Source organism: Cololabis saira, chromosome 3 (genome assembly GCF_033807715.1).
Source record: "Cololabis saira isolate AMF1-May2022 chromosome 3, fColSai1.1, whole genome shotgun sequence".
NCBI classification, from domain to species: domain Eukaryota; kingdom Metazoa; phylum Chordata; class Actinopteri; order Beloniformes; family Belonidae; genus Cololabis; species Cololabis saira.
The window spans coordinates 13,423,707-13,448,922 of NC_084589.1; the positions used below are offsets into that span (position 1 = coordinate 13,423,707).

The following is a 25,216-nucleotide window of genomic DNA, read 5'->3' on the forward strand; positions in this document are numbered from 1 at the left end:
CAAATATGACCTTGTTCTGCTTCGTTTGCTCTGCTGTCTTGGAACCAAACTGATGAATTAATGCAGTGCATACATGATTTATATCTGAAAACCTGGTTACCACAGCCGATACAGGCTCTGGGAACTCATTTTCATGGCTAGACTGCCAGGAATTTACATAAACTGAAGATTGCCTCTCAAACCCTTGAACTCTGCACTGAGATCGGCTGTGACAACAATAAGGTATGTCATAGCAGGCCTATCACCTGCTGGACCTGTGCTGGGATGCAGGTCTTCGTACAGAGTTATCACTCTCAGTGGGTGTGCCTCCAGCCACAGAGCTATTCCCTCATTTAAATTGATCAGTTACACAGGGTATGACAAGTTGTCCAAGTAAATTAACTATTCTTCAATCAGTCTATTGAAATATGCTGAAAAAATGAGTGAATTTGTATGATGGTAGAAAGAGAAAGGACATGTCACTCACTACAGGAAACAGTTCTTCCTTCTTGTTTGAACTATGCTGTGTAAATGTCTCCACTTGTTCCCTTGTTATTTTAACATGTTATGTTAGTACTCCATTAAAAATAATACAATTTACACAGTTAAAGACAGATTCAGCTACAATATTATATGAAATTACATTTTATTCAGTTGAAGTCCTGTATAACTAATACTTTATTTTAAAGAGGGTAAATATGTCAAGTTAAGGCAAATATTTGTTCCTGAGCAAGTAGTTGGCACCACAGTAAAATTCATTTAGACACCCAAACATTTCTAGTTAAGGACAAATGTTAAAATTTCCAAAAGCACCACACAAGTCTCAACACATCAATCAAAATGATTCATTGTCATTTTGCAGCAACATGTGATAATGTTAAGATGGGGTCTAAAGGTCAAGGGTCTACTAGCTGCAGTAGCTTCATGATTTCATAAGTTCCTCCTTGAAATTCCACATCTTTATTTGTATATGCAGTGAAGGTCCATGTGTGTTATCTTGGTCATGTAGCTGCTCCCAGCACACATCTCCATACACCACTGATAATATTTGACAAAGTGCACAGTGTGCATGGCACTGCATCTTTGCATGTATTTTGACTTTTATTGCACCTTACATTTCCATTTGCAGTTAAACACTAGGAGACTGTGGACTCTTGGAGGACGCAGAGGAAAATGTTTAGCTTGAATGGGTCACTTATACGTGATTGTAGTTTTTCCTTTTTCCACAACTTAGCATGTAAGCGTAATGTCTGCCTGACCAAAATACACATTGGCGAGAATCAAGTATTTTTGTTGTATCCAGTAATTGGGGTTCTTGTCTTTACACTCAAAACTGCTGCTGTTTCTCTAGGGTTGTCCCTTATATAAAATGATAATGTCATATAACACCTTGTCTTTTTAAAATGTTGGGCTTTTTATTTATTCATGGTCAACAATGGAAAGTAAGTCTTTGCTACTGTTTCCGTTCATTCCATTTTTTTATTGACTCCCTCTTATCTGTGTTCGGACGCAGAGGCAGCACCCTAAGTAGAAAACTCCAGGTCCCCCTTTTCCACTCCAGCTCCTCTTGGATTATTGAGGGTGTTTGCAGGCCAACCACGAGGTATAATCTCTCGTCTGTACTGGGTTTTCCCTGTTGGCTTTCTTGAAGTTGCACATGTCCGGCACTACCAGAGGCATCCAGGAAGCATCTTCACCAGATGTCCAAACTACCTCAACGGCCTGCTCTCAAGGTGGAGGACCAGGGACTCTACTCTAACCCTACCTCCACGGGAGACTCCACCATCCATAGAGCAGAGCCTCATTTCAGCACCTTGTATCCATGATCTCATTCTTTGGGTTTATGATTTATGGTTTATGACCACAGTTGAAAGCAGGGATGTAAATTGACAGGTAAACAGAGAACGTTGCCTTTCGGCTCAACTCTCGCTTCACCACAACAGACCTGAACAATCCATGTGTCAATCTTCCGCTCCAGTCTTCCTTCACATGTGAACAAGACCAAGACCAAGACCAAGAGATACTTCACTTGAGGCAACACCTCACCGTCAACCTGGAGAGGGAATTCCTTTTCAACCATTTTTCCACTGATTATCTTAATGTTCTTGGACCATCTTTTTAAGTTTCTTAATTTCTGGTCCAGTTCCTCTACTTTGTATACCTTTATACAGACCTCCTAAGATTGATGGTTTTATTCATGAATTTTCTCAGCTACTCTCACTTGTCACACCCAAATATGACAAAATCCTCATATTTGGTGACTTCAATGTCCATGTGTGCTGTTCCACAAACTCATTTTCCTGTGATTTCTTGGAACTTATTGAGTTATTCAATTTATCACAAAAGGTTAAAGGTGTGACACACACTAAAGGCTACACCCTAGATTTGGTCATCGCTAGTGGATTTCTCCCCAGTAACGTGAACCTCTTAGACGTTCATGTCTCAGATCATTAAGCCATTATTTTTAATGTCCCCATATCCCCTCATTAACAACCCTGAAACCACTGTTCTGCTACGTGATCCTAATGCTGATTCTGCCAGCAAATTTGGTGACGCTTTCTCCAATTCCATGATGTCTAGTTCTTGCCTCCAGCAACTGTGCCCAGATGCCCTTGCTAATTCTTTTAACAATATTTGCCTCACCATTTTGGATCATATTGCTCCTTATAAATCTAGACAGAAAAAATGCAATCCTTCTCCATGGCTAAATGAGCTAACTCGGGCCATAAAGAAACAATATAGAAGGGCTGAACATATGTGGAAAACAAACAAGCTACAAGTCTCCCTTGACATACTAAAAAACCTTATGACCAGCTATCAGGCTGCTGTTAAGAGGCAAGATCAGCATACTTCTCCAGTCTGATTAATAACAATTCCTATAACTCAAAAGTTTTATACAAGGCCATCGACTCTCAACGACTGAGCCCAGCCCTGATTTGATGGAGGATTTTCTCAACTTTTTTGTTAAAAGTTGAGAATATTAAAACTCAGACAGTCCCAGACTCACGTGTCATAAGTATTCCCCCCTCAAACTTTACACTGCTGACTCAATTCCTGTCAGTTTCCCTCTCAGCTCTTGAAACCACTATGTCACATATAAAATCCTCTCCTAAGATAGATATTATTCCCTCTAAGCTTTTAAAATACATTTTACCCACTCTAAATCCCTACATTTTAACAATCATTAACTGCTCCCTTGCCAACGGTATTTTCCCCTCTTCTTTCAAACACGCAATTGTGCAACCTTTGCTAAAGAAGCCTAATCTCAACCCGCTCACCCTTAGCAATTACCGACCTATTGCAAAAATATCTTTCCTGTCTAAGGTGTTGGAGAAAATAATTGCCTCTCAAATAAGACAGCATTAGTTAAGCTGACTAATGACCTGCTCCTGGCTGCAGACAACGGTGATAGCTCGATTCTGGTCCTGCTAGATCTTAGTGCAGCCTTTGATACAGTTGACCATTCTATCCTGTTACAGTGTCTTGAAACGTGGGTTGGTTTAAAAGGGTCTGCTTTTAACTTATTACACTCTTACCTGTCAAACAGAACTTTTAATGTGGTCCTTAATAACTCCTCATCTTCTGTCTCCCATTTCCCCCATGGTGTTCCTCAGGGGTCAATTTTGGGGCTATTATTATTCTCTATTTATATGCTGCCCCTGGGTCCAGCCATCAAGGAACACAACATACAGTAACAGTGTTATGCCGACGACACTCAGTTATATGTTCCATTAAGAGCCACCGATCAGAGCAGTCTCACCCAACTCACCGCCTTTCTTTCCAACATCAATTCCTGGACATCCCAAGATTTTCTCAAATTAAACGATGATGAAACAGAAATGATTTTATTTGCCACTCCCAAATCCTCCAGCCAGATAGCTGCCAATCTCGGAAACCCTATCACTTTACATCAAACCAACTGCTCGGAATTCAGGTGTTTTATTTGATTCCGACCTTTGTTTTAATGAAAATATTAAGAAAGTTGTCCAGTCGTGTTTTTACCAGCTGAAGTTGATTTCCAAAATCAAATCTTTTTTTATCTCCTGATAATCTCCACAAAGTTGTCCATGCTTTTATTCTGTCTCGCCTGGATTACACCGATATTTCTCAATCATCACTCCACCTCCTTCAGTTGGTACAAAACGCTGCTGCTCGTCTGAAGAAAATTTGAACATATCACTCCAATTCTGTCGTCCCTTCACTGGCTTCCTCTTCAATATCGCATTGATTTTAAAATTTTATTGTTGACTTTTAAGGCCCTAAATAACCAAGCCCCTAGTTATTTTAAAGAACTTTTAACCCCCTACAGTACATGCCATGGTGATCCCTCAGATCAGCAAGTAGTGGCCTTCTGATCATTCCCAGGGCCCGACATTTTGACCGAAGGTGATTGAGATTTTGCAGGTCTGGGCCCCCAAACTTTGGAACTCTTTACTGCTTTTAAATCTTTACTAAAAACATTCCTTTTTAGAAAAGTTTTTATTGTGGTGTGAATATTGTTATTAATTTTAGACTTGGTTATTGCTGTCTTATGGTCTTATCCGCTATGACTTACTTGACTTAAGCCCTTTGCTCCTCTAGGGTGCATTGGCTGTTGACAAATGATCTCCATTTCACTCAGCTTTTAGCTGTTCTTTCGAGATCTCCCCAGTTTAGCACACTCTCTACCATTTCTGCCTCGGTGCTTCTTTTCCAGCTGTTCCTGGGGCGACCTCGTTTCCTCTTTCCTTGGGGGTTCCACTTCAAGGCTTGTCTGGTGCGAGTGTTGCCGGTTTTCTGAGGGTGTGGCCAATCCAATTCCACTTTCTCTTTCGGATTTTTAAGTCAATGGGATCCTGGCTTGTTCTTTTCCACAGCTCCACATTGCTTTATTTTGTCCCTCCACCAAATGTGGAGGATTCTCCTGAGGCAGGTGTTAATAAAGGTCTGCAACTTGTGCGTTGTGAGTGTTGTTGTCCTCCAGGTCTCGACTCCATACAGCAGCACCTGTTTCACACTGGAGTTGAAGATGCGCATTTTGGTGTTTATGGAGATGTTTTTTTTTTTTTCATTTAAAAAAAATATATATTTTTATCCCTGATTTTTTCCCATTTTTTTCGTCACCCAGTGCTCCTACCTAAGTGACAGTCCTGGGCATTGCCATCCTCTACCAACCCCGGGAGGGCCCTGCACTGATCTCAGGTCTCCTCCTTAACCTGAGGAGTGAGCAGGCCACATCTTTTTACCAGACAGGGTGGGGCTTCTCTGGCCGGAAAGATCGTGGAAGGATCACATTATTCCGGCCAGATCCTCCCCACCCCATCTGGCGCCCCGGCTGGCCAGAGGGGGCATGTATAGCCCAGGACTGTGTGCATGTTTTTATGAGGGTAGCTCACATTGCTACCCAAGAGAACACGGGGGAGAACATGCAAACTCCACACAGAAAGGCCCTTTCGCCAGCCCCAGCCAGGGTGTGGGCACCAAAGTCATGGGGGAACTAACACGCACTTCAGCGCCCACAGCGTCCCCGGAATTGAACCCAAGACCTTCTTGCTGTGAGACGGCTGCACTACCAGCTGCGCCACCGTGCCGCCTTATGGAGATGTTATTTGAGCTCCAGATCTTCCTGAGCATATTGAACACTACTCTAGCCTTGTTGATTCTGCTTTTGATGTCAGCATTTGTCCCTCTGGTGTTGTCCACAACACTGCCTAGGTAGGTGAAAGACTGTACCTCCTCCAGAGCAGTTTTGTTCATAAGCTTTCAGCACCTCTTGATGACCTGTCTTTTTGCTATATTGGGGTTGAGACCGAGTTTTATTGCAGTTTTTAAGAGTCTGTCCATTTTCTCTTGCGTATGTGTATGTGAAAGGAGAGCTATGTCATCCGCAATATCAAGATCATCCAGCTGCTCCCACATTGTCCACTGGATTCCATTTCTCCTGCCTGCAGTTGTTTCCTTCATGATCCAGTCTATTGCCAGGAGGAACAGGAATGGTGAAAGCAGGCATCCCTGCTTGACACCCGTCTTGACCTTGAAGCTCTGAGAAAGCTGGCCTGCATGCATAACTTTGCATGAGGTTCCCTCATATGAGTTCTTGATTAGGTTTATGATCTTGGTGGGGATACCATAGTGGTCTAATAGCTGCCATAGTGTTGCCCTGTCTAGACTCTCAAACGCCTTCTCGAAGTCCATAGAGTTGATGTAAAAGGACGGACAAGGATCTTTCCTGAAACCTGCTTGTATATCTAACTGAGGACACACAGCAGGGTGATCCCTCTGTAGTTGTTACATTTTCTTAGATCACCTTTCTTTGGTGGCTTCACTATGTGGCCCTCTGCCCATCCTGTGGGTGTATTTCCCTCCTCCCAGATTCTCCCAAAGAGGCTGTGGAACATGTTGGTGGATGTGTTTATGTCCACTTTAAGGGATTCTGGTGGAATATTGTCAGGGCCAGCAACCATGCCAGTTTTCTGTTTAATTGCAGCTTTTATTTCAGCTTTTGTTGGTCTGTCACACTTGATATTAAGTGGTATCCTGGCCTTGGGGATGTCTGGCTGTTCTGCTGGTGGTGGCCTGTTCAGAACCTCTTTGAACTGCTCTATCCATCGTTCGAGCTGTTATTCCGGGGTTGAAAGCAGTTGGCCATTCTTGTCTGCGATTGGTTTGTTGCTATGTCGGTATGTTCCAGATAGCTTCCTTGTGATGTTATACAGTTCCTTCATGTTCCTTTGAGCCGCTGCAAGTTCTGCCTGCGATCTCTTGTCCCTTCTGTGTTCTGTCTCACTTCTTTATGGCACCTATTGTACTCCTTTTGTCTTATCTTAAGAAAGGTGCTATATAAATAAAGTTTATTATTATTATCTTGGTTGACACGTCTTTGAAACTTCACATGGACGTTGGGGGTAATGCCTCTGGATTGGCAGACAGGTGTGATTAACGAGGGGGACATGAAGATATATTCCAAGTACAAGTGAATCATCCTTCTCAGTCTGCTTTGTGAGACGTATGAAGGGTTGCTGGAGAAGAGTGTCGGGACAAATGTCTGATTGATAGTTGAACCTCAGCACATAATTAGACACATAGCAAGTCTGCATTAAACATGACAGGCCTTTTGTAATGTCACATCACTTATAGAGTGAGGTTCTGCAAATAGACACATTTAAAATGCGTGAAAAGCACTGGTGTAATAATTCACATTAATAATGGCTAAGTTCATATCAGTGACCCAGTAAAACTTGATAGTGAACCAGCTTAAACAGCAAGCAGGATGATTTTCCGTGTGGAACGCAGCATTCATTGGTACATCTGCTCAGTTCCTGCTGAGGAATGTCAAAATGTCTTTTTGATGGATGTGCGGGTGTGGTTCGGTTCACGTTAGCAGTTTAACACTCACTTTAATTTCTCGTTTAAGAAGGTGATGGCAACCGGGAGAGACAGACGCAAGGATCGGACCCCACTTGAGGAGAGCTATGGAGAGACTGCCCCCTGTCCAGGAGACACCCTGCCCTGGAACCTGTCCAAGCACCAGAGGGTTAAACGCTCCAGATCCGCCTCAGGGGAAGTCCTGGATCCAGCAGACAGAGCCGTAATTCGTATTGCAGGTGGGATGACTAAACAAAATTTAATGTGTTGAGTTGACTTACATATATCACACACACAGCATATGGTGCATATGTGGCTGGGTTTTGGTAACCTGAGTTAACACTGTCAGTCAAATGTGGAAAATGTTTGGATCAAGCATTTATTTTTGGTATCTGGGAATAGACTTGTTTTAATCAAACACTAAAGGGATCAGGGGTAGCTTATAAGATACTACAGAAGGTGGGCTAACTGCTACCTCACTAAACACAAATAAACTTTTGTTAGGAAGTTGTCTCTTTATAACATTTTTCTTTTTACCTTTTTGTACTGTCATTTTATTCCTCCCTCTTTTTCAACATTACTGAAAGAACAAAAGTTACTGCTAGCAATCCTAAATCATTTTTTAAAATTAAACTTATTAGTTCAGTTGTAAACGCAAACTTGACTTGATTCTGATGATCAGTCTGTGATAATGGGGCTCAACTTTTACAGCTTGTTTTTGGAGTTTTTATGGTTGACCCAAAGATGCAAACACTGAAATTGCTCAAAAAATTTCTCAGATTTAAATATTGAACCTAGCTCGTGACAGGCGTACTATATATCCTGTTTCACCGCTTATGTGGCTCAAAGTGTAAATTTAACTATTCACCTCTTAAAACATCTCAACACTCATGAGAAGCCAGGAAAAAAACACAGTTCATAATGATGAGAAAAGATCTGATATAGCGAGTCGACGATCTCTCCTGCTTTTGTGTCTAAGGACATATTTTGTGTAACATCGATATGATATGATGTCTGTACAAACAATTCAGTTTATACACTTTTTGTGTTCATGCAAAGTTAGTATGACTTTGGTTTGTCAATACTGATCCTATCTACACTATTACATGAATGGAATGATATTTTTCAGTTTTGTCAGAAGCTGAAAATAGTAATTTATTTTGAAGTAATCCAGCTGCCTGTGGGTTGTCATTAACTGCTTTTCTCTTCCCATCCAAAACTTACATTTCATGTTGTTTTGTTACCTAGTAAACATTCCTCAACACTCCTTACCATTTATCAATAATCCTAGGGTCGTTCTAGCGCCAAAATATCCATTTAAGTGAAACAAACTGAAATATTGTTTATGTCAGAGCAGTTATTTTCATATGAATTACTACAGTGGAAACTACAAGGGAAACTTACTGATGGCACTAATGAAAGTTGTGCTCTACTTAGGTCCACGGGTTGAGACGCAGAACGCCAGATTCCCCAGATCACGAGATTGTAACAACAATTGTAATGAAAAACATTTTTCTAGTCATGGGAAATCATAAAAAAAAGAAATATATCAGATCCATGGCCCTGAGCTTGTGCTGTGTGATAGTAAACACAGAACGAATACAGTTTCAGTCATCGTTCCGTGGGGTATCAGATGTGGTTGATACTGGTTGCGGTCCATGTTTTTAGGTTGCATAGAACAGTTTTAAATGTCACTTCACTGAGAAACAATTAATCTTGTAAAGGATACTGTAACATAAAAGGAAGCCAAGCAGCACTGCTTTGTTTATTCAGCACAATACATGCGTAAGGTGGTCCCCCAGCAGACTAATAAATGTTTTATTCTCTTCTGAACAGGATGTACACATTATACCTTAAGGAAGGAAAATTTGTAAAGACAATAGTTTTCCAAATGTAAGGTGTGGCTTTTTTTGTACAAACAATAGGCTGGGAACATGTCCAAATCTTCTCCAGAGACGATGGAAACACATCATTTATTTAGACTTCGAAACTGCAGTATTGTCACTGGGATGTGATGACTGCTTGAGGCTGAAGTGGCAAACCCATTCCTGCATTTCACAGTCGGCGAAAATTGGGATTTCACAAGCAAGGTTCTGTTTTGATCATTGACATTCCTCTAATTGGGTTTGGCTTGTATTGATAATTGTCTAGTCATTTGACCTGTACTCTGAATATGGCCTTAAGTGAAATTTGAGTCAACCCATCTCACATTAGCTAAACAAGTCGATATTATCCACCATATTTTTCTTATAACAAATGTATTTGTATTAGTTTTTCCAGATAAGTAATTTTGGCTGATAAACATAGCACAGAAAGTAAGGAAATTTGTGTTTGGTAGATTATTTCTTTGTTGTAACATTTCCCTTTTAAATGTTGCTACATTTGTAAGGAACCTGCATTTGTGGGAAGAGCAATAGAGTGATATCCTTTGGTGGAGGCAGTGTGATGGTGTGTGGGGGGGGGGCGTCGGCGGCGGCATCTCCCTCACTGGAAAAATTAGGTTCATCATCATTGGAGGCAATCTCAATGAAGAGAGATATCTAGATGAGATTCTGCAACCAGTAGTTATCCCATATCTCCATAGTCTGGGACCCAACTCCATCCCCCAAGATGACAAAGTGGAGAGGATGGACTGGTCTGCCAGCAGTCCTGACCTCAACCATGTTGAACACTTGTGGGATCAGCTTGGACATGCTGTTCCTGCTAGAGTCACCAACACAACCACGTTGGCTGATTTGTGATAAATGCTGGTTGAAGAATGGGATCCATCCCACAGCAGTGAGAGACCAGACTGGTGACCAGCATGAGGCGGAGGGACCAGGCTGCTGTGGCTGATTGGTTGTTCAACACGCTACTGAGGCTCCTGTTGGTTAAAGGGGACCTATTATGGCATCTAATACCTATTTTAAACAGGCCTTGAATGTCTTAAAAACAAGTTTTGATTGTATTTGCTAAATAAATTAGAAATTCAGCCTCTGAGGAATGTCTTTAGCATCCCAGTCTCTAACCTCATTATCTATGCAGGATTCTGAGTGGGCGGGGCTATGATAATGAGGCACTGTGCTGATTGGCTGCCTGAATGACGCGATACACCGCTACGAAAAAATGGCAGAAGCTCCTGCCGGCGGAGTTAGTTTTGGGCGTGGGTTCACCCATCGGAGGCCAACCGATGTAAATCGCATTTTCGTTACGTAACGACGGGCGCAGAATCTGAACGGCTCGTAGAAGCCACATCACACTGGATCGATCATCCGGGCGGCTGTACAGACACTGCAGAATTTGGTTGCTTTCCTCCTTCTCTGAGTTGGCAGGCTGAGGGGAGACCACTTTATATATATTCAAGCAAGAGAAAACCTGTTTTCAAATCAAATCAAATCAAACTTTATTTATATAGCACTTCTCATACACATAATGCAACACAAAGTGCTTAACATAAAACAAATAAACATAAAACTTATTAATGCCCCCCCCCTCCCCCCTCCCCACAGATGCAAGCACACTACAATTCACCTAGGTTATACACACAGACACACACACAGGCACACAGTGCAGACATGGCTAGGCACAGAGGATCCAGGTGAGGAAACGGTAACAGGGAGCCGTCCACGCCAGGAGGTCTCATAGCCCGCAGCTACAAGGGAGGGGGGCCCACAGAGACCATCCCGGCCCGGACGGATAGAGGAGTCCACACCACAGCGGTGAAGCCGTGGTACAGAGCTCCACCACCATCCAGGCCAGAACCCCCCCCAGGACGACCCCCTGCAGGCCAGAGTCACTCCCAGCATGGAGGCTCCCCATGAGGAAACACTGGAGATAAAAGCTACAAGAAAGCAGGATAAAATACACTAAAAGAGTTTAAAGGAGTGTAACATAACATAAAATCCTAAAAGTATGTCTAGAAAGCAAGACATTAAAAACTAAAAGAATAAAACAGTAGAATGTATAAAATAGACCATAAATAACGACTAAAATATTTAGATAAAACATGAGATTAAACAAAAATAAAATATGATAAAAAAGGATAAACTAAGTATAAAACAGAGCAGTAAGATCCAATAAAAATAAGGGTGAGCATAAGAAATTTAAGAGTTAAATGAGTCAGTTAAAAGCCTGATTAAAGAGATGGGTCTTGAGCCTCTTTTTAAAAACATCAACAGTCTCTGCGGCCCTGATATTATGTTTTTCATAATAGGTGCCCTTTAAATGGATAAACTGTGAAATTGACAAATGTGTTGTTTCTTCAAACGTCAATCATCCAATCCACCAAACACCAAACAAGAGTCAAGGTTGTTCGGTGCCATAGGGAGAGAATATTTGGCAAATTTTTATAGACGCAACCAACACACTCAGCTCTGCTGCTCATCCCATAAATGCATGTTCCTCATAAAATGCGACACAATTGAAAAGGGAAATAAACTAAAGCATTTTTACAACAAAGAAATAATCTACCCAACACAAATCTCCTTACTTTTTGTGCTATGTTTATATATATATATATATATATAAAAAAAATCTATTTCTAAATGCTTTTACCAGTAATGCACCAGTGATCGTAAAAAGACAGAACAACTCAACATGTTTTAAATAGTGACAATATAGCTGAAGAATTATAATGGGCAACAAGAAGATTATTTGTCAGAGAAAAAGAAAGCAAAACTACAGAGTGTTTGTTTTTGTGTACAGAGATGTAAGGTAGCCTACAATCGTCTCCTCTGATGTTGAACTAAACACATTTTTTAGCAGCTTGTCTATGTCCACGTCTGCACAATGCCCCTTTGATGAAGTTTGTTTTGAAGTGCTGGACTCCTGGCTTGGAGGAAATTTTGATAACTTTAGCACCTACAATAGGTCTGCATGCACTTCCTGTACTTATCTTCCTTTGTCCAGCAGAAGGCCAGGTCAGGCTGCGTCAGCACCCATGGGTGGGGCAGAGTCTTTGTTGTTGTCTCTGCTGACCGACGAGCTGGCTGCTGCCGTATCCCTGACTGCATGTAGATTAGCCTGAGCTACAGGGGTATCAGACGTGGACTATGCACCCTCATTGTAAGTGATAACCCGCTGTGTGGCTGAGGAAGTTGCTCTGCACCTAAATGACTAAATGTAGACACAGACACCGAAGTGGAAAAAAGATTTGTAATGTTTAGTGCAGCTGATTATATTTACCTAAAACACAGATGACATATTTGATTCTGGCAGCATGGATGGCCGGGCCTGAAGAGTGGCATCAGTCTGGATTCAAATACACAAACAAACTCTTGTTTGGGCGGCTAATAAAACTTACATTCTAGTTCCTTGCAGAAGTGAAATTAATTCATTTGGTGGTTCTTAATCTTAAATCCAGCACCAGTTTCATTTCTTGCATCCCTGCATGGCCAAAAAGAAAACAAAGTCACTTGATCTAATATCATATAAGACAAATGTAATATCATATTAGCTTTCATTATGGTACATATTTGTTAAACAATTGCTTGAAAAACGTAGCCAGTGTTACATCGTTTATTTCCATCCAGAGTTGCAGTAATTGTTTACCAAGCTTTTGTACTGAAGATTGGAGAAAGACGCTTCTTGGAACTGTGTTATGAGAGTATCACTACATCTCTCCACTTCATCTTGCTCTAATGTGCCCATCACCAAGGAACAGCATAATTCTGGACTCACCAGACCACGTGACCGTTTTCCACTGCTCCAGAGTCCAGTCTTCATGCTGCTTAGCACATTTTCTTCACTGATAAGTGGTTTTCTCAAGGCTGCAGAGCTGTTTAACCCCAACAGACTACATGCACCTGCATTGTGTATGTGTGGAAATGCACTTACAGTTTGGTCAAGTAGTATTTAGACAGTGTAGACTGTGTTTTTATGATTTTGGTGATTTTGGTGATTTGAAATATACTGTATACTGTCAAGATGTAATCAAAATTGAACTTTCAGCTTTAATGTTTCATAATATTTCAGGAATAATAGCCCTGCAAAGCAAATTACCTGCATTTTCAAGGGTGCAAAAGTATTTGGACAAAGTCACATAGTGTATTTTGATTTTTAAAGATTACTGGGAGTTTTACTGTTAATTCTTTTCAGTTAGATTTCAGAACTGAGGGATTTTTTTTCCGAAGGTGACGGTTTGTCACCATCCCTCCAGGTTTTACTGATGTGTTTGATCAATCCAATTTTCAATGTTTCATCAATGTTTCCTGTAGTTGATGTTCACTTGATAGAAATACATCTGGTCATTTATGAAACCGAGTAACATTTTTAAATCGTCCTTTCCAAGTTCCAAGTTGTAAGTTTAAGTTAGAATACCCTCCCGAAGTCGGAATTACAACTCACAAAGTTGAACAAACAACGCTAATCCCAATTTAGAATTCAGGGTAGCTGCTTCAACTAATTAAACAATCACACTTATTTCACTCTTTTTAACACATTTTGCCTATTTTATTCACATACTTTTTACTTTCTATCAGTGTTGCAATGCTGCTTTTATGTTTCCAAACATTGTTAGCATATGAGCAGTAATTCATATTACTAACATTATCTTATAACAGTAACAGTAGACTTGCAGAAGTAGATAAAGGACTGATGGAGCATTTTGGGTTTTGACTCTTAAAAAATTGTTAGTTTAAACATCATTAGAAGGTGCCAACAAGTAATAAAACCGATCATGCAGTTTGATCTATTCACTCATTATCCCTCTGTGTCCCCCTAAGACAGATACAGAACACATGCCTGCTCACACTTCCACCTGCAGCGATGAAAGAATTAAGAGGTACTTATTATCATAAGCTAGATGCTTCTCTGATCAAATGTGAGAAAAAAAAAAGCCACAAAATACACAGGACACCTTTGTTTTCCAGATTTGAAATGCTCCAGTAAATCATCTGTGTCAGAGGTCACAGAGAGAATGTGCTGATCAGTGTGGGCTTGGGGGTCAATACAGGAACACAAGGAGACGTCAAAGGTCATCTTTGTGGCAAGGCCAAGGAATTTACTGAATGTTGTGTCCGTGATGACAGCTCATACACAAAAGCAGGTTCCCTGCTCTGACAAATGTGAGGTCAGACACACACGCTGCCAGCTTTAGGGTCAAATTCAACAAGAGTAACATATAAAAGTTGATTGACATATTTTATAGTGATAAACCAGTTGCAGAGTCCCTTAATGGCATTTCATGTCAATGACAACACCCATGACATTAGTCAACATTTGTTGGTGGAATTTGTGGTTGACTCTTTATTTTGAGATGATATAAATAACAACTACAAATACTTTTAGACTGAAATTCATTTAAATTTTTCTGTTCATCTTCATCTCATATTAACACAGTTGAATGCCTACTAGGCTGCATGATCTGGCCATCTTTAATGGACAATTCTGTAGGAGCACAATTCTTTGTAGATAAGGGTGGGTGATGTCACAGAACCCTGGAAATTTCAACAAGCCACTGAATGAGAGTTTTTCAGGCCTGGACCACCAATGAAAGATTGCTGAACCAGGTCGTCATCATGCGGTAGCGCTACAGTATTTGTTGCTCCACCAGGATGAGACGTATTCTTTGGTGAAAAACTGCAATACTCAATGTCATTGTCCGCATCAGCGAGTCTTATAACCTTTAGTTATTTGTGTTCATGCTTTAAGCAGAGCAAGTTTGTTGACACTAACTGAATTGCATTCCTAAAAGCTTAAAGGAGTTTTAGTGTGTGTGTTGTGGTGGTGTCTTTGAAAGTCCTTGCTGCCATCAAGCCGGAAACATTCCCACAGAGTACTTCTCAATTATTCATGATGGAGAGGGTTTGATCTGATAATGAGATAAAACCACTAACATATGCGGAGAGGCACCATAGAAACTAATAATGCTTTAAACGTTTATCATGTCATCAGTGCTTATCATGATGAGACCAGAGAAAGGATGACCCCTAAAGCATAGGCATGACTACAGACTCAATCCACGATTCATCCACCCAGCAAGCATTCATATTAGAGCAATAAAATCTATTTGATGGCTGCATTAGAGTGAAATACACCGACACATTTTTCAAACGGAGCTATGTTCTCCACTTATCTTGTGATCCTCCTTTGAAAGTCTCTTTATTACTCCTCAGGTTTCAAAACGGTGATTGTGGTGTGAGTTTTCATTACACACACATGCTGCTTAATGTCCTTGGCAGCTGCAGTTTCAGAATCACTATGAAGTTTAATCTGATCATACATAAGGGCAATTTATGGCTCAGCTGCCCTTCAAAACAGAGCAATAACTTGTTTCCCCAGCAGGTGGCACTGTCTGCTCAATAGGCTGGCTGTGAAAGTTTTCAACCTGGGGAGTCGTCACCGTCTCTGGAAAATGTGCCTCATTTCTCACACCCATCTCAAATAGCTTTGACATAGTGTGCTCGTTGTGTTCCTGGCGTTTCAGAGTCTGCTTCTTTTTCAGCAGGCAATAAGTGCAATGCCATCCCAGAGAGACTTGCAGACAAAAGAGCTCTATTTCCACAATTTTATAGAAATGACCTTTATAACGCTTTATCAGAAAAAAAAAAAAATCTGACATTCATCACAAGTTTCCAAATGTGTAATACAGCCACATTGAGGATTGTGGTGGGCGATGTGAGAGATGTGAGAAATACTGGCTGGCACTGTGCTCCCTGTTTCTCTCTGTTGTTCGTATCCAGAAGAGGGAGCCAGGTCTGTTTTTACGATTACCCCGCACCGCTCCTTTTATTTTTATTACAAAAGTATTGCAACCTGATTGCACCAGACTGATAAATCAAGCTGTTTACTGGTGATCATCAGCTGATGCTCTGACAAAGATGCTGCATGACAGACGGAGGCGTCAGAAGGATGGTAGAGAAGACCAGAAGGTTCCAGCTGGCGAAAAACAGGAAACGTTGTTTTACACACTAAATTTTCTGAGATGGTTTTTACTATTATGGTGCTTAAGGAGAAAGTTATCCAATTTTGCATTCATACCGAATGCCCTTGCAGTGCTTTTAATTATAGCTATTGCAGGGATTGTGCTAAATGAATAAACAGGAGAGACACAGAGCTTCAATAACATCAACAGTGTTGCTTTGTTTGTGCTGGGAGAGATTCCCCTCTGGAAAGCCCATAGATGGTTTTACTTTTGCAAAATTCACCTTTTTATTGATTGGAAATTAATATTAGATTTTTAATTGTAAAAAACAACAACATCCTGACGGATTAGTAATTCAATTTTTACGACTTTAAACTGTTCTGTTACACACACTGCAGTATTACAGGCACAAAGAAGAAAATATTGTTAGATCCAGTTCAGGAATACAAGAGAGCAAAAGGCAAGGCAAGGTTATTTTCTAGCTCACATTTCATGTACATGACAGTTAAAAGTGCTTTACATTAAAAAAAAACATTAAAAACTGTATGAAAAAGTGAAATAGATTAATGGCAGAATAAAAAAACTAAAGAAAAACAGATGAGGTTACAGTGCATTGTGGGACATTACCAAAATGCAGTGGTGAATAAAAAAGTGTTTGAAAAAAGAAGCTGAGAATTTCAGCTGCTCTGATGCTTTCTGGGAGTTTGTTCCACAGGTGAGGAGCATAAAAGCTGAACGCTGCCTCACCATGTTTGGTTCTTACTCTGGGTACAGAAAGTAGGCGTGACCCTGACGACCTGAGGGTTCTGGTTGGTTCATAATGGACCAGGACATCAGAGATGTATTTTTGCCCTAAAGAAGGCGTGGGCAGTCCTGGTCCTGAAGGACCGATGTCCTGCATGTTTCAGTTATTTCCCTGTTTCAACACACCTGATTCAAATGAATGGTTCTCAGCAGCTTTTCATCAAGATCTGCATAACTCTGTTTATGACACAGTCATTTGTATCAGGGTGTGTTGAAGCACGGAAACATGGAAACATCTAATACATGCAGGACCCCAGCCCTTAATGACCCTGCCCTAAACCATTCAGAGATTTATAAACCAACAGCAAGATTTCAAAATGTATTTTGTGTCAGACAGGAAGCCAGTGTAAAGATGTAAGAACTGGAGTTATGGGTCCATTCTCCTGGTCTTAGTGAGGACTCAGGCAGCAGCGTTCTGGACTAACTGCAGCTGTTTGATGGAGGTTTTAGGGAGACCCGTGAGAACAGTTTACAGTAGTCCAGTCTGCTGAAATAAAAGCGTGGACAAGTCTTTCTAAGTCCTGCTGAGACGTCAGTCCTTCTATCCTTGATATGTTCTTTAGGTGATAACAGGCTGACTTCAGTGCTGTCTTAATCTTAAAATTCAGGTCTGAGTCTAGAACCACTCCCAGATTCCCTGACTTGGCCATTGGTTTTTAGCTGCAAAGCTTGAAGCTGAGTGCTGATTTTGAATCTTTCTTCCTTGACTCTAAACACAATTATTTCTGTTTCATCTTTGTTAAACCAGCTCAATCACTCTTTAATTAATCAATGTTTGAATTGGATTATAGTTTCATGGTGAGATAATTATATAGATTTGTGAGTCATCTGCATAGTTTTGGTAACAAATTTTTCCTTTTTTCATAATTTGAGCGAATTGGAACATGTAGATGTTGAACAACAAAGACCCCAAAATGGAGACTTGGGGACCTCCACATGTTATACACACAAAATTAATACTATAAAGATCTTATGGTGATTTATACATGTCAGACTCTACATTTGTACAGTACAATGAAGGATTCATTGAACAATTTTTTAATTCATTTTAACTTTTAACATTTGAATCTGTTGTATTCTGCTCAGTACCTGAAACCCTTCATGGAAAAAAATATTCAATGCGGTGTGAATGGTCACATTAACACTTCGTGATAGTGTACATGAGTGGACTCTCACACCGAAGTGGTTCACACATCACAGAATGCAACCAGAGCCTCTAAAGTGGAAAGCTTGCATGAGTATGCTGAAGAACATGTGGGAGAGCCACGACCTCCTGCAGGCACCTGTTGATTATTGTTGAGTGAGGTCAACCCCACACACACATACCGACATGCAGACACACATGCGCTCGCTTTTTATCCTTGTTCAGCTGCTTTTGGACTCCTTCAGATCACCAGATCATTTACTGGCAGTTTACAGATGTAGTTGAATGTCACAGAGACTGATACCATGGAAGTGTCCAGTTTTATGTGACAGGAAACAGAACTAGAATGATCCAGCAATTCCTAATGAGTCATTGGAATACGTTATACATATCACGACAACGTGCTAGTGAGTGTGTGAAATTAGTACTTGAGTCCCGGTGTCAGTCACTGGTTATAGTGCGTGATGTGTTGAAAGGGTTTCTTTTAACACATTACCAGCAGCACGCTTCACCTCTTTCACCCAGAAACATATTGATATCATGGACTGAGCATCTAGTCTCTCATATGTACCAAGCCCAGCTCGTCACTGCTCAGTGCTCACACCCTCAAAATGGAAATTATTTCTAATCCTGTCGTAGTTGTACAGTCATGTTTCCCAAAAAAGATAGGTTGCTGTGCACAGAGCGAATCAAAACACAAAACAATGACTTGCAAATCATTTAAACTGTAAGTGATAGTACATAGTATAAGAATACAATATACACAGTAAATATGTAGGAATTACACTTTAAAATATTAAAGGGGACCTATTATGGCATTTAATGTCTATTTTAAACAGGCCTTGAATGTCTTAAAAACAAGCTTTTGATAGTTTTTTCTATATAAATGAGAAATTCAGCCTCTGAGCCATGTCTTTGTCTTTACCGTTTCTAACCTCATTATCTATGCGGGATTTTGAGTGGGCGGGGAGGCTATGATAATGAGGCACTGTGCTGATTGGCTGCCTGAATGACGCGATACACCGCTACGAAAAAATAGCGGAAGCTCCGGCCAGCGGAGTTAAGCCTGAATTATGGTTCTGTGTTAAATCGACGCAGACCCTACGCCGTAGGGTACGGCGTAGCCTACGGTGCAGGCTCTGCGTTGGTGTAACACGGAACCATAAATCAGCCTATACACCGTGTCATGCATGCAATACGAGCGTCAGCGACAAAATCAATTCCATTGCTTTATTTCCTATTGGACTGTCCTAACTGGACGCGATCGATGCAGTGCTGCGCAGCGCAACGCAGCGCAGGGTTTTGAGCTGAACATTTGTCGGATGCAGGCTTCTATTTTCTTCCTATCGCTCGCGTTGAAAGCCGGTTGAAAGCGCTGTAGGAAACGGTCACGGATGGGGAACGGCTGATCTAGTTAGTTGAAATGAGAAGTTATCTCTATGATACCTCCCCATTTCACTACAAAAACCTCAATAAAGTGGCAGCTGCTGGAGGGAAAAGGACAGAGAGCATCCGATGTCACGCAGTGCTACGCGATAGTCGCTCGCATGCAGTTACACGGTTTTATAGTTGTGGGCGTGGTTTGTATTTTGGTTACGTAACAAAAATGCGCAGAATCTGAACAACTCGTAGAAGTCACATCACACTGGACGGCTCATCCGGGCGGCTGTACAGACACTGCAGAATTTGGTTGCTTTCCTCCTTCTCTGAGTTGGCAGGCTGAGGGAAGACCACTTTATATATGTTAAAGCAAGAAAAAATGTGTTTTTCATAATAGGTCCCCTTTAAAGTATCAATTAAAAGAATGTAGGGCCATAAAAAAACATGTTGATGCCATGTTAAGCACATACATCTGCGTGTTAACAAAATACAAGCCTGTAAATACCATCTTGTGTCTTAAACCGAACTTCCTCTGATCTGCTGCCCCATGTGATCTGGAGTTATCGTGTTTACAAAAGTCTTTTTCTTTTTATGTTTTGTTTGTTTGTACCTCTCTTGGCACAAACTATAGAGTTTGTTAATGAAGCGAGACTGACTGCGGATGGAAGTTGTTTGTCTATAACTGCTAGCTTCATCTTTTTTTTCTTTTGTTGCCGTGTCCATGTGGATTTCTTTGCTCGTTTACAAACTTTAATGCATTACCCTGCAGTCTCCTGAAGCATTGCAGCTTAAATATGTGGGTTACACCACATAGTTGGGTTAAATTAGGGTCCTGGCGCTTTCACGCCACAATTGGACCTTATCAGAGTTTGCTGGTAGTCGTACTGACAGCACTTTTTCAGAAACTGGAAAGAAACTGCGTTCTGCCAGGAGGTCCTTTGGGCCAACCTAAATAGTGCCAGTGTGAAAACACTCCAAGTCTTTTAAACACCCTTCAAAACCCTTTTTAAACACACTTTAAAACCATTGTTTGTATATTACAATTCCTAATACATATTCCTATTATTGCTAGATATGACAGAGCCTACTTAGATGTTGTTGTTTTTTCCCATAATGCTTTAAATGAACATTTTTAAGTGACAGGTCTGGATGTGATATGTTCCTACTCTACAGTACAATGCTGCCCGAAGCCCAGATGACGCATTCAGTATCACTTTTCAGTCTTTTCCTGTTAGTACAGAGATTTCTCGAGATTCTTTTAATGGAATTGTATTATGTATGAGATCATGTATTTTTCCTTCAGGGTTTTGTAAACTATTAATGAACTAAATTAATATGACATGAAATATATTCTCAATTCTTTTTTATTCAATTTTAATAAAACTAAATATTATTTTTAAATAATGTATGTGCCTTTATCTTGGGTTGTGTAGGCTTTGAGATGTGAAGCTACCTTTAGTACATCTGCATATTAGTACATCTATGTCCTCTGGGCTTTCAGAGTGTTTGTGAATGTCTTTCTTTATTTAGTCTTCCATGGAAGTGAGAGACTAAACATGAACAGGCCATAACATCAACAAAGCTACATTTCAAATGTCATTTCATTCATGTTTCATTGAAAAGTCTTATAAAATTTATGAGGCCTGAACAATAGCTTATAACTGTAATGTAATCAGCAGGGTGATGCTGGGAACAAAACATGAGGTAATAGATTAAGTAAACATAATTTACAAACAGTGAGCAGCTTGCTCTCCTCTCCCGCGAGTGAAACTTTCCACAGAACTGAGCTTAGAGATACAGATATGCACATGCTTCTGCAGCAGCAGCAGCAACAATATCAGGGGGTTTGGAGGGGACTTATCATATTTCCTCTCAGGAAAGTCTCCTGGCTGACATTTCTTTGGCCAAGGGTCCGATGGTCAGGCTGAGCAGCAGGGGTTTTCCTTCTCCTACAACAGATCCATTCTGTTGTGCTACAACAGACTCCTATACATGCTAGGGGTGTGCAAACAAGGTTACCTCACGATTCGATTCGATTTCGATTATTGGAGCTTCGATTCTTCGATTCTTCGATTATAACGATTGTCGATTCGATTCGATTATTGGTGCCACGATTCTTCGATTATTGTGATTTTTAATGCTTTTTTCCATATAAGATTGATTTTGTCTTCATCTGTGGCTACATTTGTAAATAAATAGCCAATCAATTAACTCAGTTCCTCTAACAACACTCATTAAGTAAATAACAAGGTTTTTTTGAACATTTGACATGTATTTTTCAAAGACACAAAATAATTTATTTTATGACTATGTAAACATTTGCTCTTTGACTTACTTAAAGGAGCTTGAGGCCGGATTGAGGCAGGATTTATGAAAAAAATTCGTATACGTTTTAAGTTTTCTAGTAATAATGTCAGATGAAGCGTTCCAAACCCAAAAGAATGAGCCCTCTAGTGTATCTCTCCGTTGCCTTGAACAGGCTGTGTGCTGCAAAATGTGCTGCAATTCGGGCCCAAATTTCCCGCGCTGGGCTGCGGATGTGACGTCACATGACGCTGCATGTGCGTTCTCCCCGTTCTCCCGTGCCGGCTTCACTGTTGGCTGCAGTACCCCCGACGGCCGTCGTGGTGAAGGGTGGCGCTAGAGAGTCTCATTTCTTAAAAGGAGCCTCATGCTCCTTTAACTTTGACCAGGGAAAGCTGCACTTGCATGAGAGCGCCCTCTATTGGCGGAAAACACTGAAAACGGTCAAGCCCTGGATTTAATGAGTTCATTAATTCAAGTAAACAAGATATGTACTTCCATCAAATTTATTTAGTGTAAACATATCTGCCATATTTCAAGTGAACAATAAGAAATGTGCATTCTTGAAAGTGAAATGATTCAGCAGCTTATTCAGTCTGGAATCTGGATAGGATAACTTAAAAAAAAAAATAAAAAATTAATCGATTCCAAATCGTCACGTGACGCATCGCGATGCGTCGACACATCGATGAATTGCACCCACCTCTAATACATGCCAGCATGGGAATAGTGCAAACCCAATATCACATTCAGTTTCTTCATTAGTTTCAAGAGTCATACCTTGATGAATTACTTCAGCTTCATCCCTTCTCTGGATGTCTCCGTCAGTGTGCCACCGTCACTGTTATTAATCATCTTTACTGCTCTTGACTGCATCGGTATTATTCCAAGCAGTCCGTGAAAAAGGCAGCTAAATTTAATTAAAGTGACCAGAGAAGTTTTATCCTGACTTTGACAGATCCTTTTTGCTTTTCTAAGATTAAGTTATATCCATTTGGGCTGTCATTTCCTTGGCTTGTCAGAGCAATTGTTGAATATTCAGTGGTTGCCCCAAATGTTGATGTTTCTGGTGGATGTCAAGGGCATTTCTGCGCTGCAACTGCCTTTGAATGTATTCATGGCTCTGCAGGCATCAGCTTTCCAGAGACAGCCTGAAACAGACACCCGGAGTGTGTTGCTGCAGCACAACCAGGCTGACATCTTCTTTGTGATGAGATTATGTCCTGGCCTGCCTTCTTCCTCGTCAAATGTTATTAAACTCAGGGCTTTCAGACATACAAAGTCTTACGTGATAATGGCTGATTTCCATAATCAATTTTTAATTCTAATTCCATTGAAATCAATCTAAAAATATTTTGTAAGGTATTGATATTATTAAAATATTAAAACAGCAGATGTCTCTGAAAGGCTTGAATGCAGACAGTTATTACAAAAAAAGAGACTTGAACCGAGAAAAGTTGTCTTCCCTCTGATGATGCACTGATTTTACATTGTTGTGGTGCCTTATATCATTTTATATGGATAATATATGAATTAAGCAACTGTCAGCATGAGTTATTCATCATATTTTGTGACTCTATGCACATTCAACTGATGGATGTATAAATCATAAAGTCTGGTAAACATTGTAAGCAACCATAAACATATGGCTGCAACGTAAACAGTGGTATCTTTGAGATGCAGCCAGTTTCTTTGCAAAACTGAACTACCGTATATATCTGTTATAACCAAGTACATGTGTGAGATTTTGCACGAGCTGATTGTTTTAGGTTGTGTAGCAGCATTTCTGTTGGAATAAAGCTTCAGTTAAATCATGCCAAAAGACCCCCTTCATTTATGTTTTTGGTAGAATGACTACTGAACTTGGTCAAGTTGCTTTCATTTCTTTTGCTACTTTCTTCAGTTTCTTTTTTGTGTGTTTTTATTTGTCAATAGAATGGCGGTTGTCTTTTGGTAGCCAAGCCACACCTACCAGATGTGTGGATACATGAACGTAAACATAAGCCTGTTGTGAGAGCGTGAGAGAGGGTTATTGAGTTAAGAGTTTGGTTTCTTTGTGACCTTGCGGCTCATTTACATGCCTATTCTCATCTTTGCCAAGTGTTCCTGGAAATTTAATTGGATTAAGGGAGTCCAAACTCCTGAGAAATGGCTTTGTAACGTTTTTCCCATCTTAATTGACATGAGCAGCTTTTTAGAAGAGTGTTGTCAATCTTATTATATAAGTATGCATTGTTTGACAATTTGACATTGTTTAGGCAGTCATAAAGTATGATGTAAAAGTTTCAAGCATGATTATAGTTAGTTATGTACTCTAAGCTTACATTGAAGCGTCCAGCTGCAGATATTTGCTCTTTTGTGACTTATATATTGTAAGACATGATTATTAATTAAGACCGGGAATCAGTAGATGGAACACTGTTAATTTTTTTCTGATTCTTGAGATAACGATTTAATTTAGTAAATAATAACAAGAAACGTCAGAATCTACTCAAGTAGAAGTAAGTATATGCATAATTTATAGATATTTTATTTAAAAAGGTAATTATTTACATTGTTAATACTTTTAGATGAATAAAACAAAGTACAGTCAGGATATGGAACTATAGCCCTGCAGTTTCTCCATGAAAGCAGTTGAAAAGTGTTGGATATCCATTCAAATACAAGTGCTAATATTCTCTTTATGCAGAAGGCGTTAGCTCTCATATTTACAGGCAGGCAGGAGTGGACGAGCTGGGAATAGTCTGTAATGAAAAAGTAGTTTCCTACTTGAATGGTGATGTGGTGTGTTTGGGTTTTGTGTAAAGTTTACAGACTCTTTGCTCTGTGGGATTCTACTTTCTCACATTTATGGCAGTGGAATTAATTCCCTCATTCATACATTCCCTGGAGCTTGATATCCCCAACGGCTCCTGATATGCGGCCCGTTAACTGTCCACCAGCACTCTTTGAGAGTCCTGGACCACCAGCTGCTCTCAGACTTAACACAAAAACACAAAAAACGCCTAGTGCTTCTGATTTCATTTATTCCACTTTGGTCCTTAAATAATAATAGCAATAAAACTAAACTAAACTAAATCTGAACAATACTGCCGACATTACTGTTTTTAAGTAACACTTTCTTAAATCCCTTTATATCTTTAAATCTCCTTTGCAGAAGCTGAACAATCAGGAACAGATGTACAAAAACAATCTAAAAGCAAATGGGACAAAAAGATGAAGTATTTTTGGTTCATAGAGTGATTAAATAATCAAAGTTTTATGGAGTTTTTTTTAATTTGCATTTTCCATTCAGTATCCCAACTCTTTTTTTTCTTTTTATCTGGGCTCAGATGCCTTCTGCTGCTTTGTGTTTAATTATCCTGCAACACTGTCAATAACACTTCCATGTCATGCATCAGAGCTGAAGATCTGTTTTT

General features: G+C 40.2%; 1 protein-coding gene across 2 annotated transcripts in view; it reads left to right on the forward strand.

The window, feature by feature from the left end:
• Positions 1-7,375: 7,375 nt before the first annotated feature.
• plecb (plectin b) overlaps positions 7,376-25,216 on the forward strand; it is a 145,865-nt gene continuing 128,024 nt past the window's right edge. For both annotated transcript variants that reach the window (XM_061716304.1, XM_061716305.1), the window contains exon 1: positions 7,376-7,562. In XM_061716304.1, the coding sequence (XP_061572288.1) occupies positions 7,379-7,562 (184 nt within the window). In that variant the 5' untranslated portion in view covers positions 7,376-7,378. The remainder of the gene's footprint in view (positions 7,563-25,216) is intronic.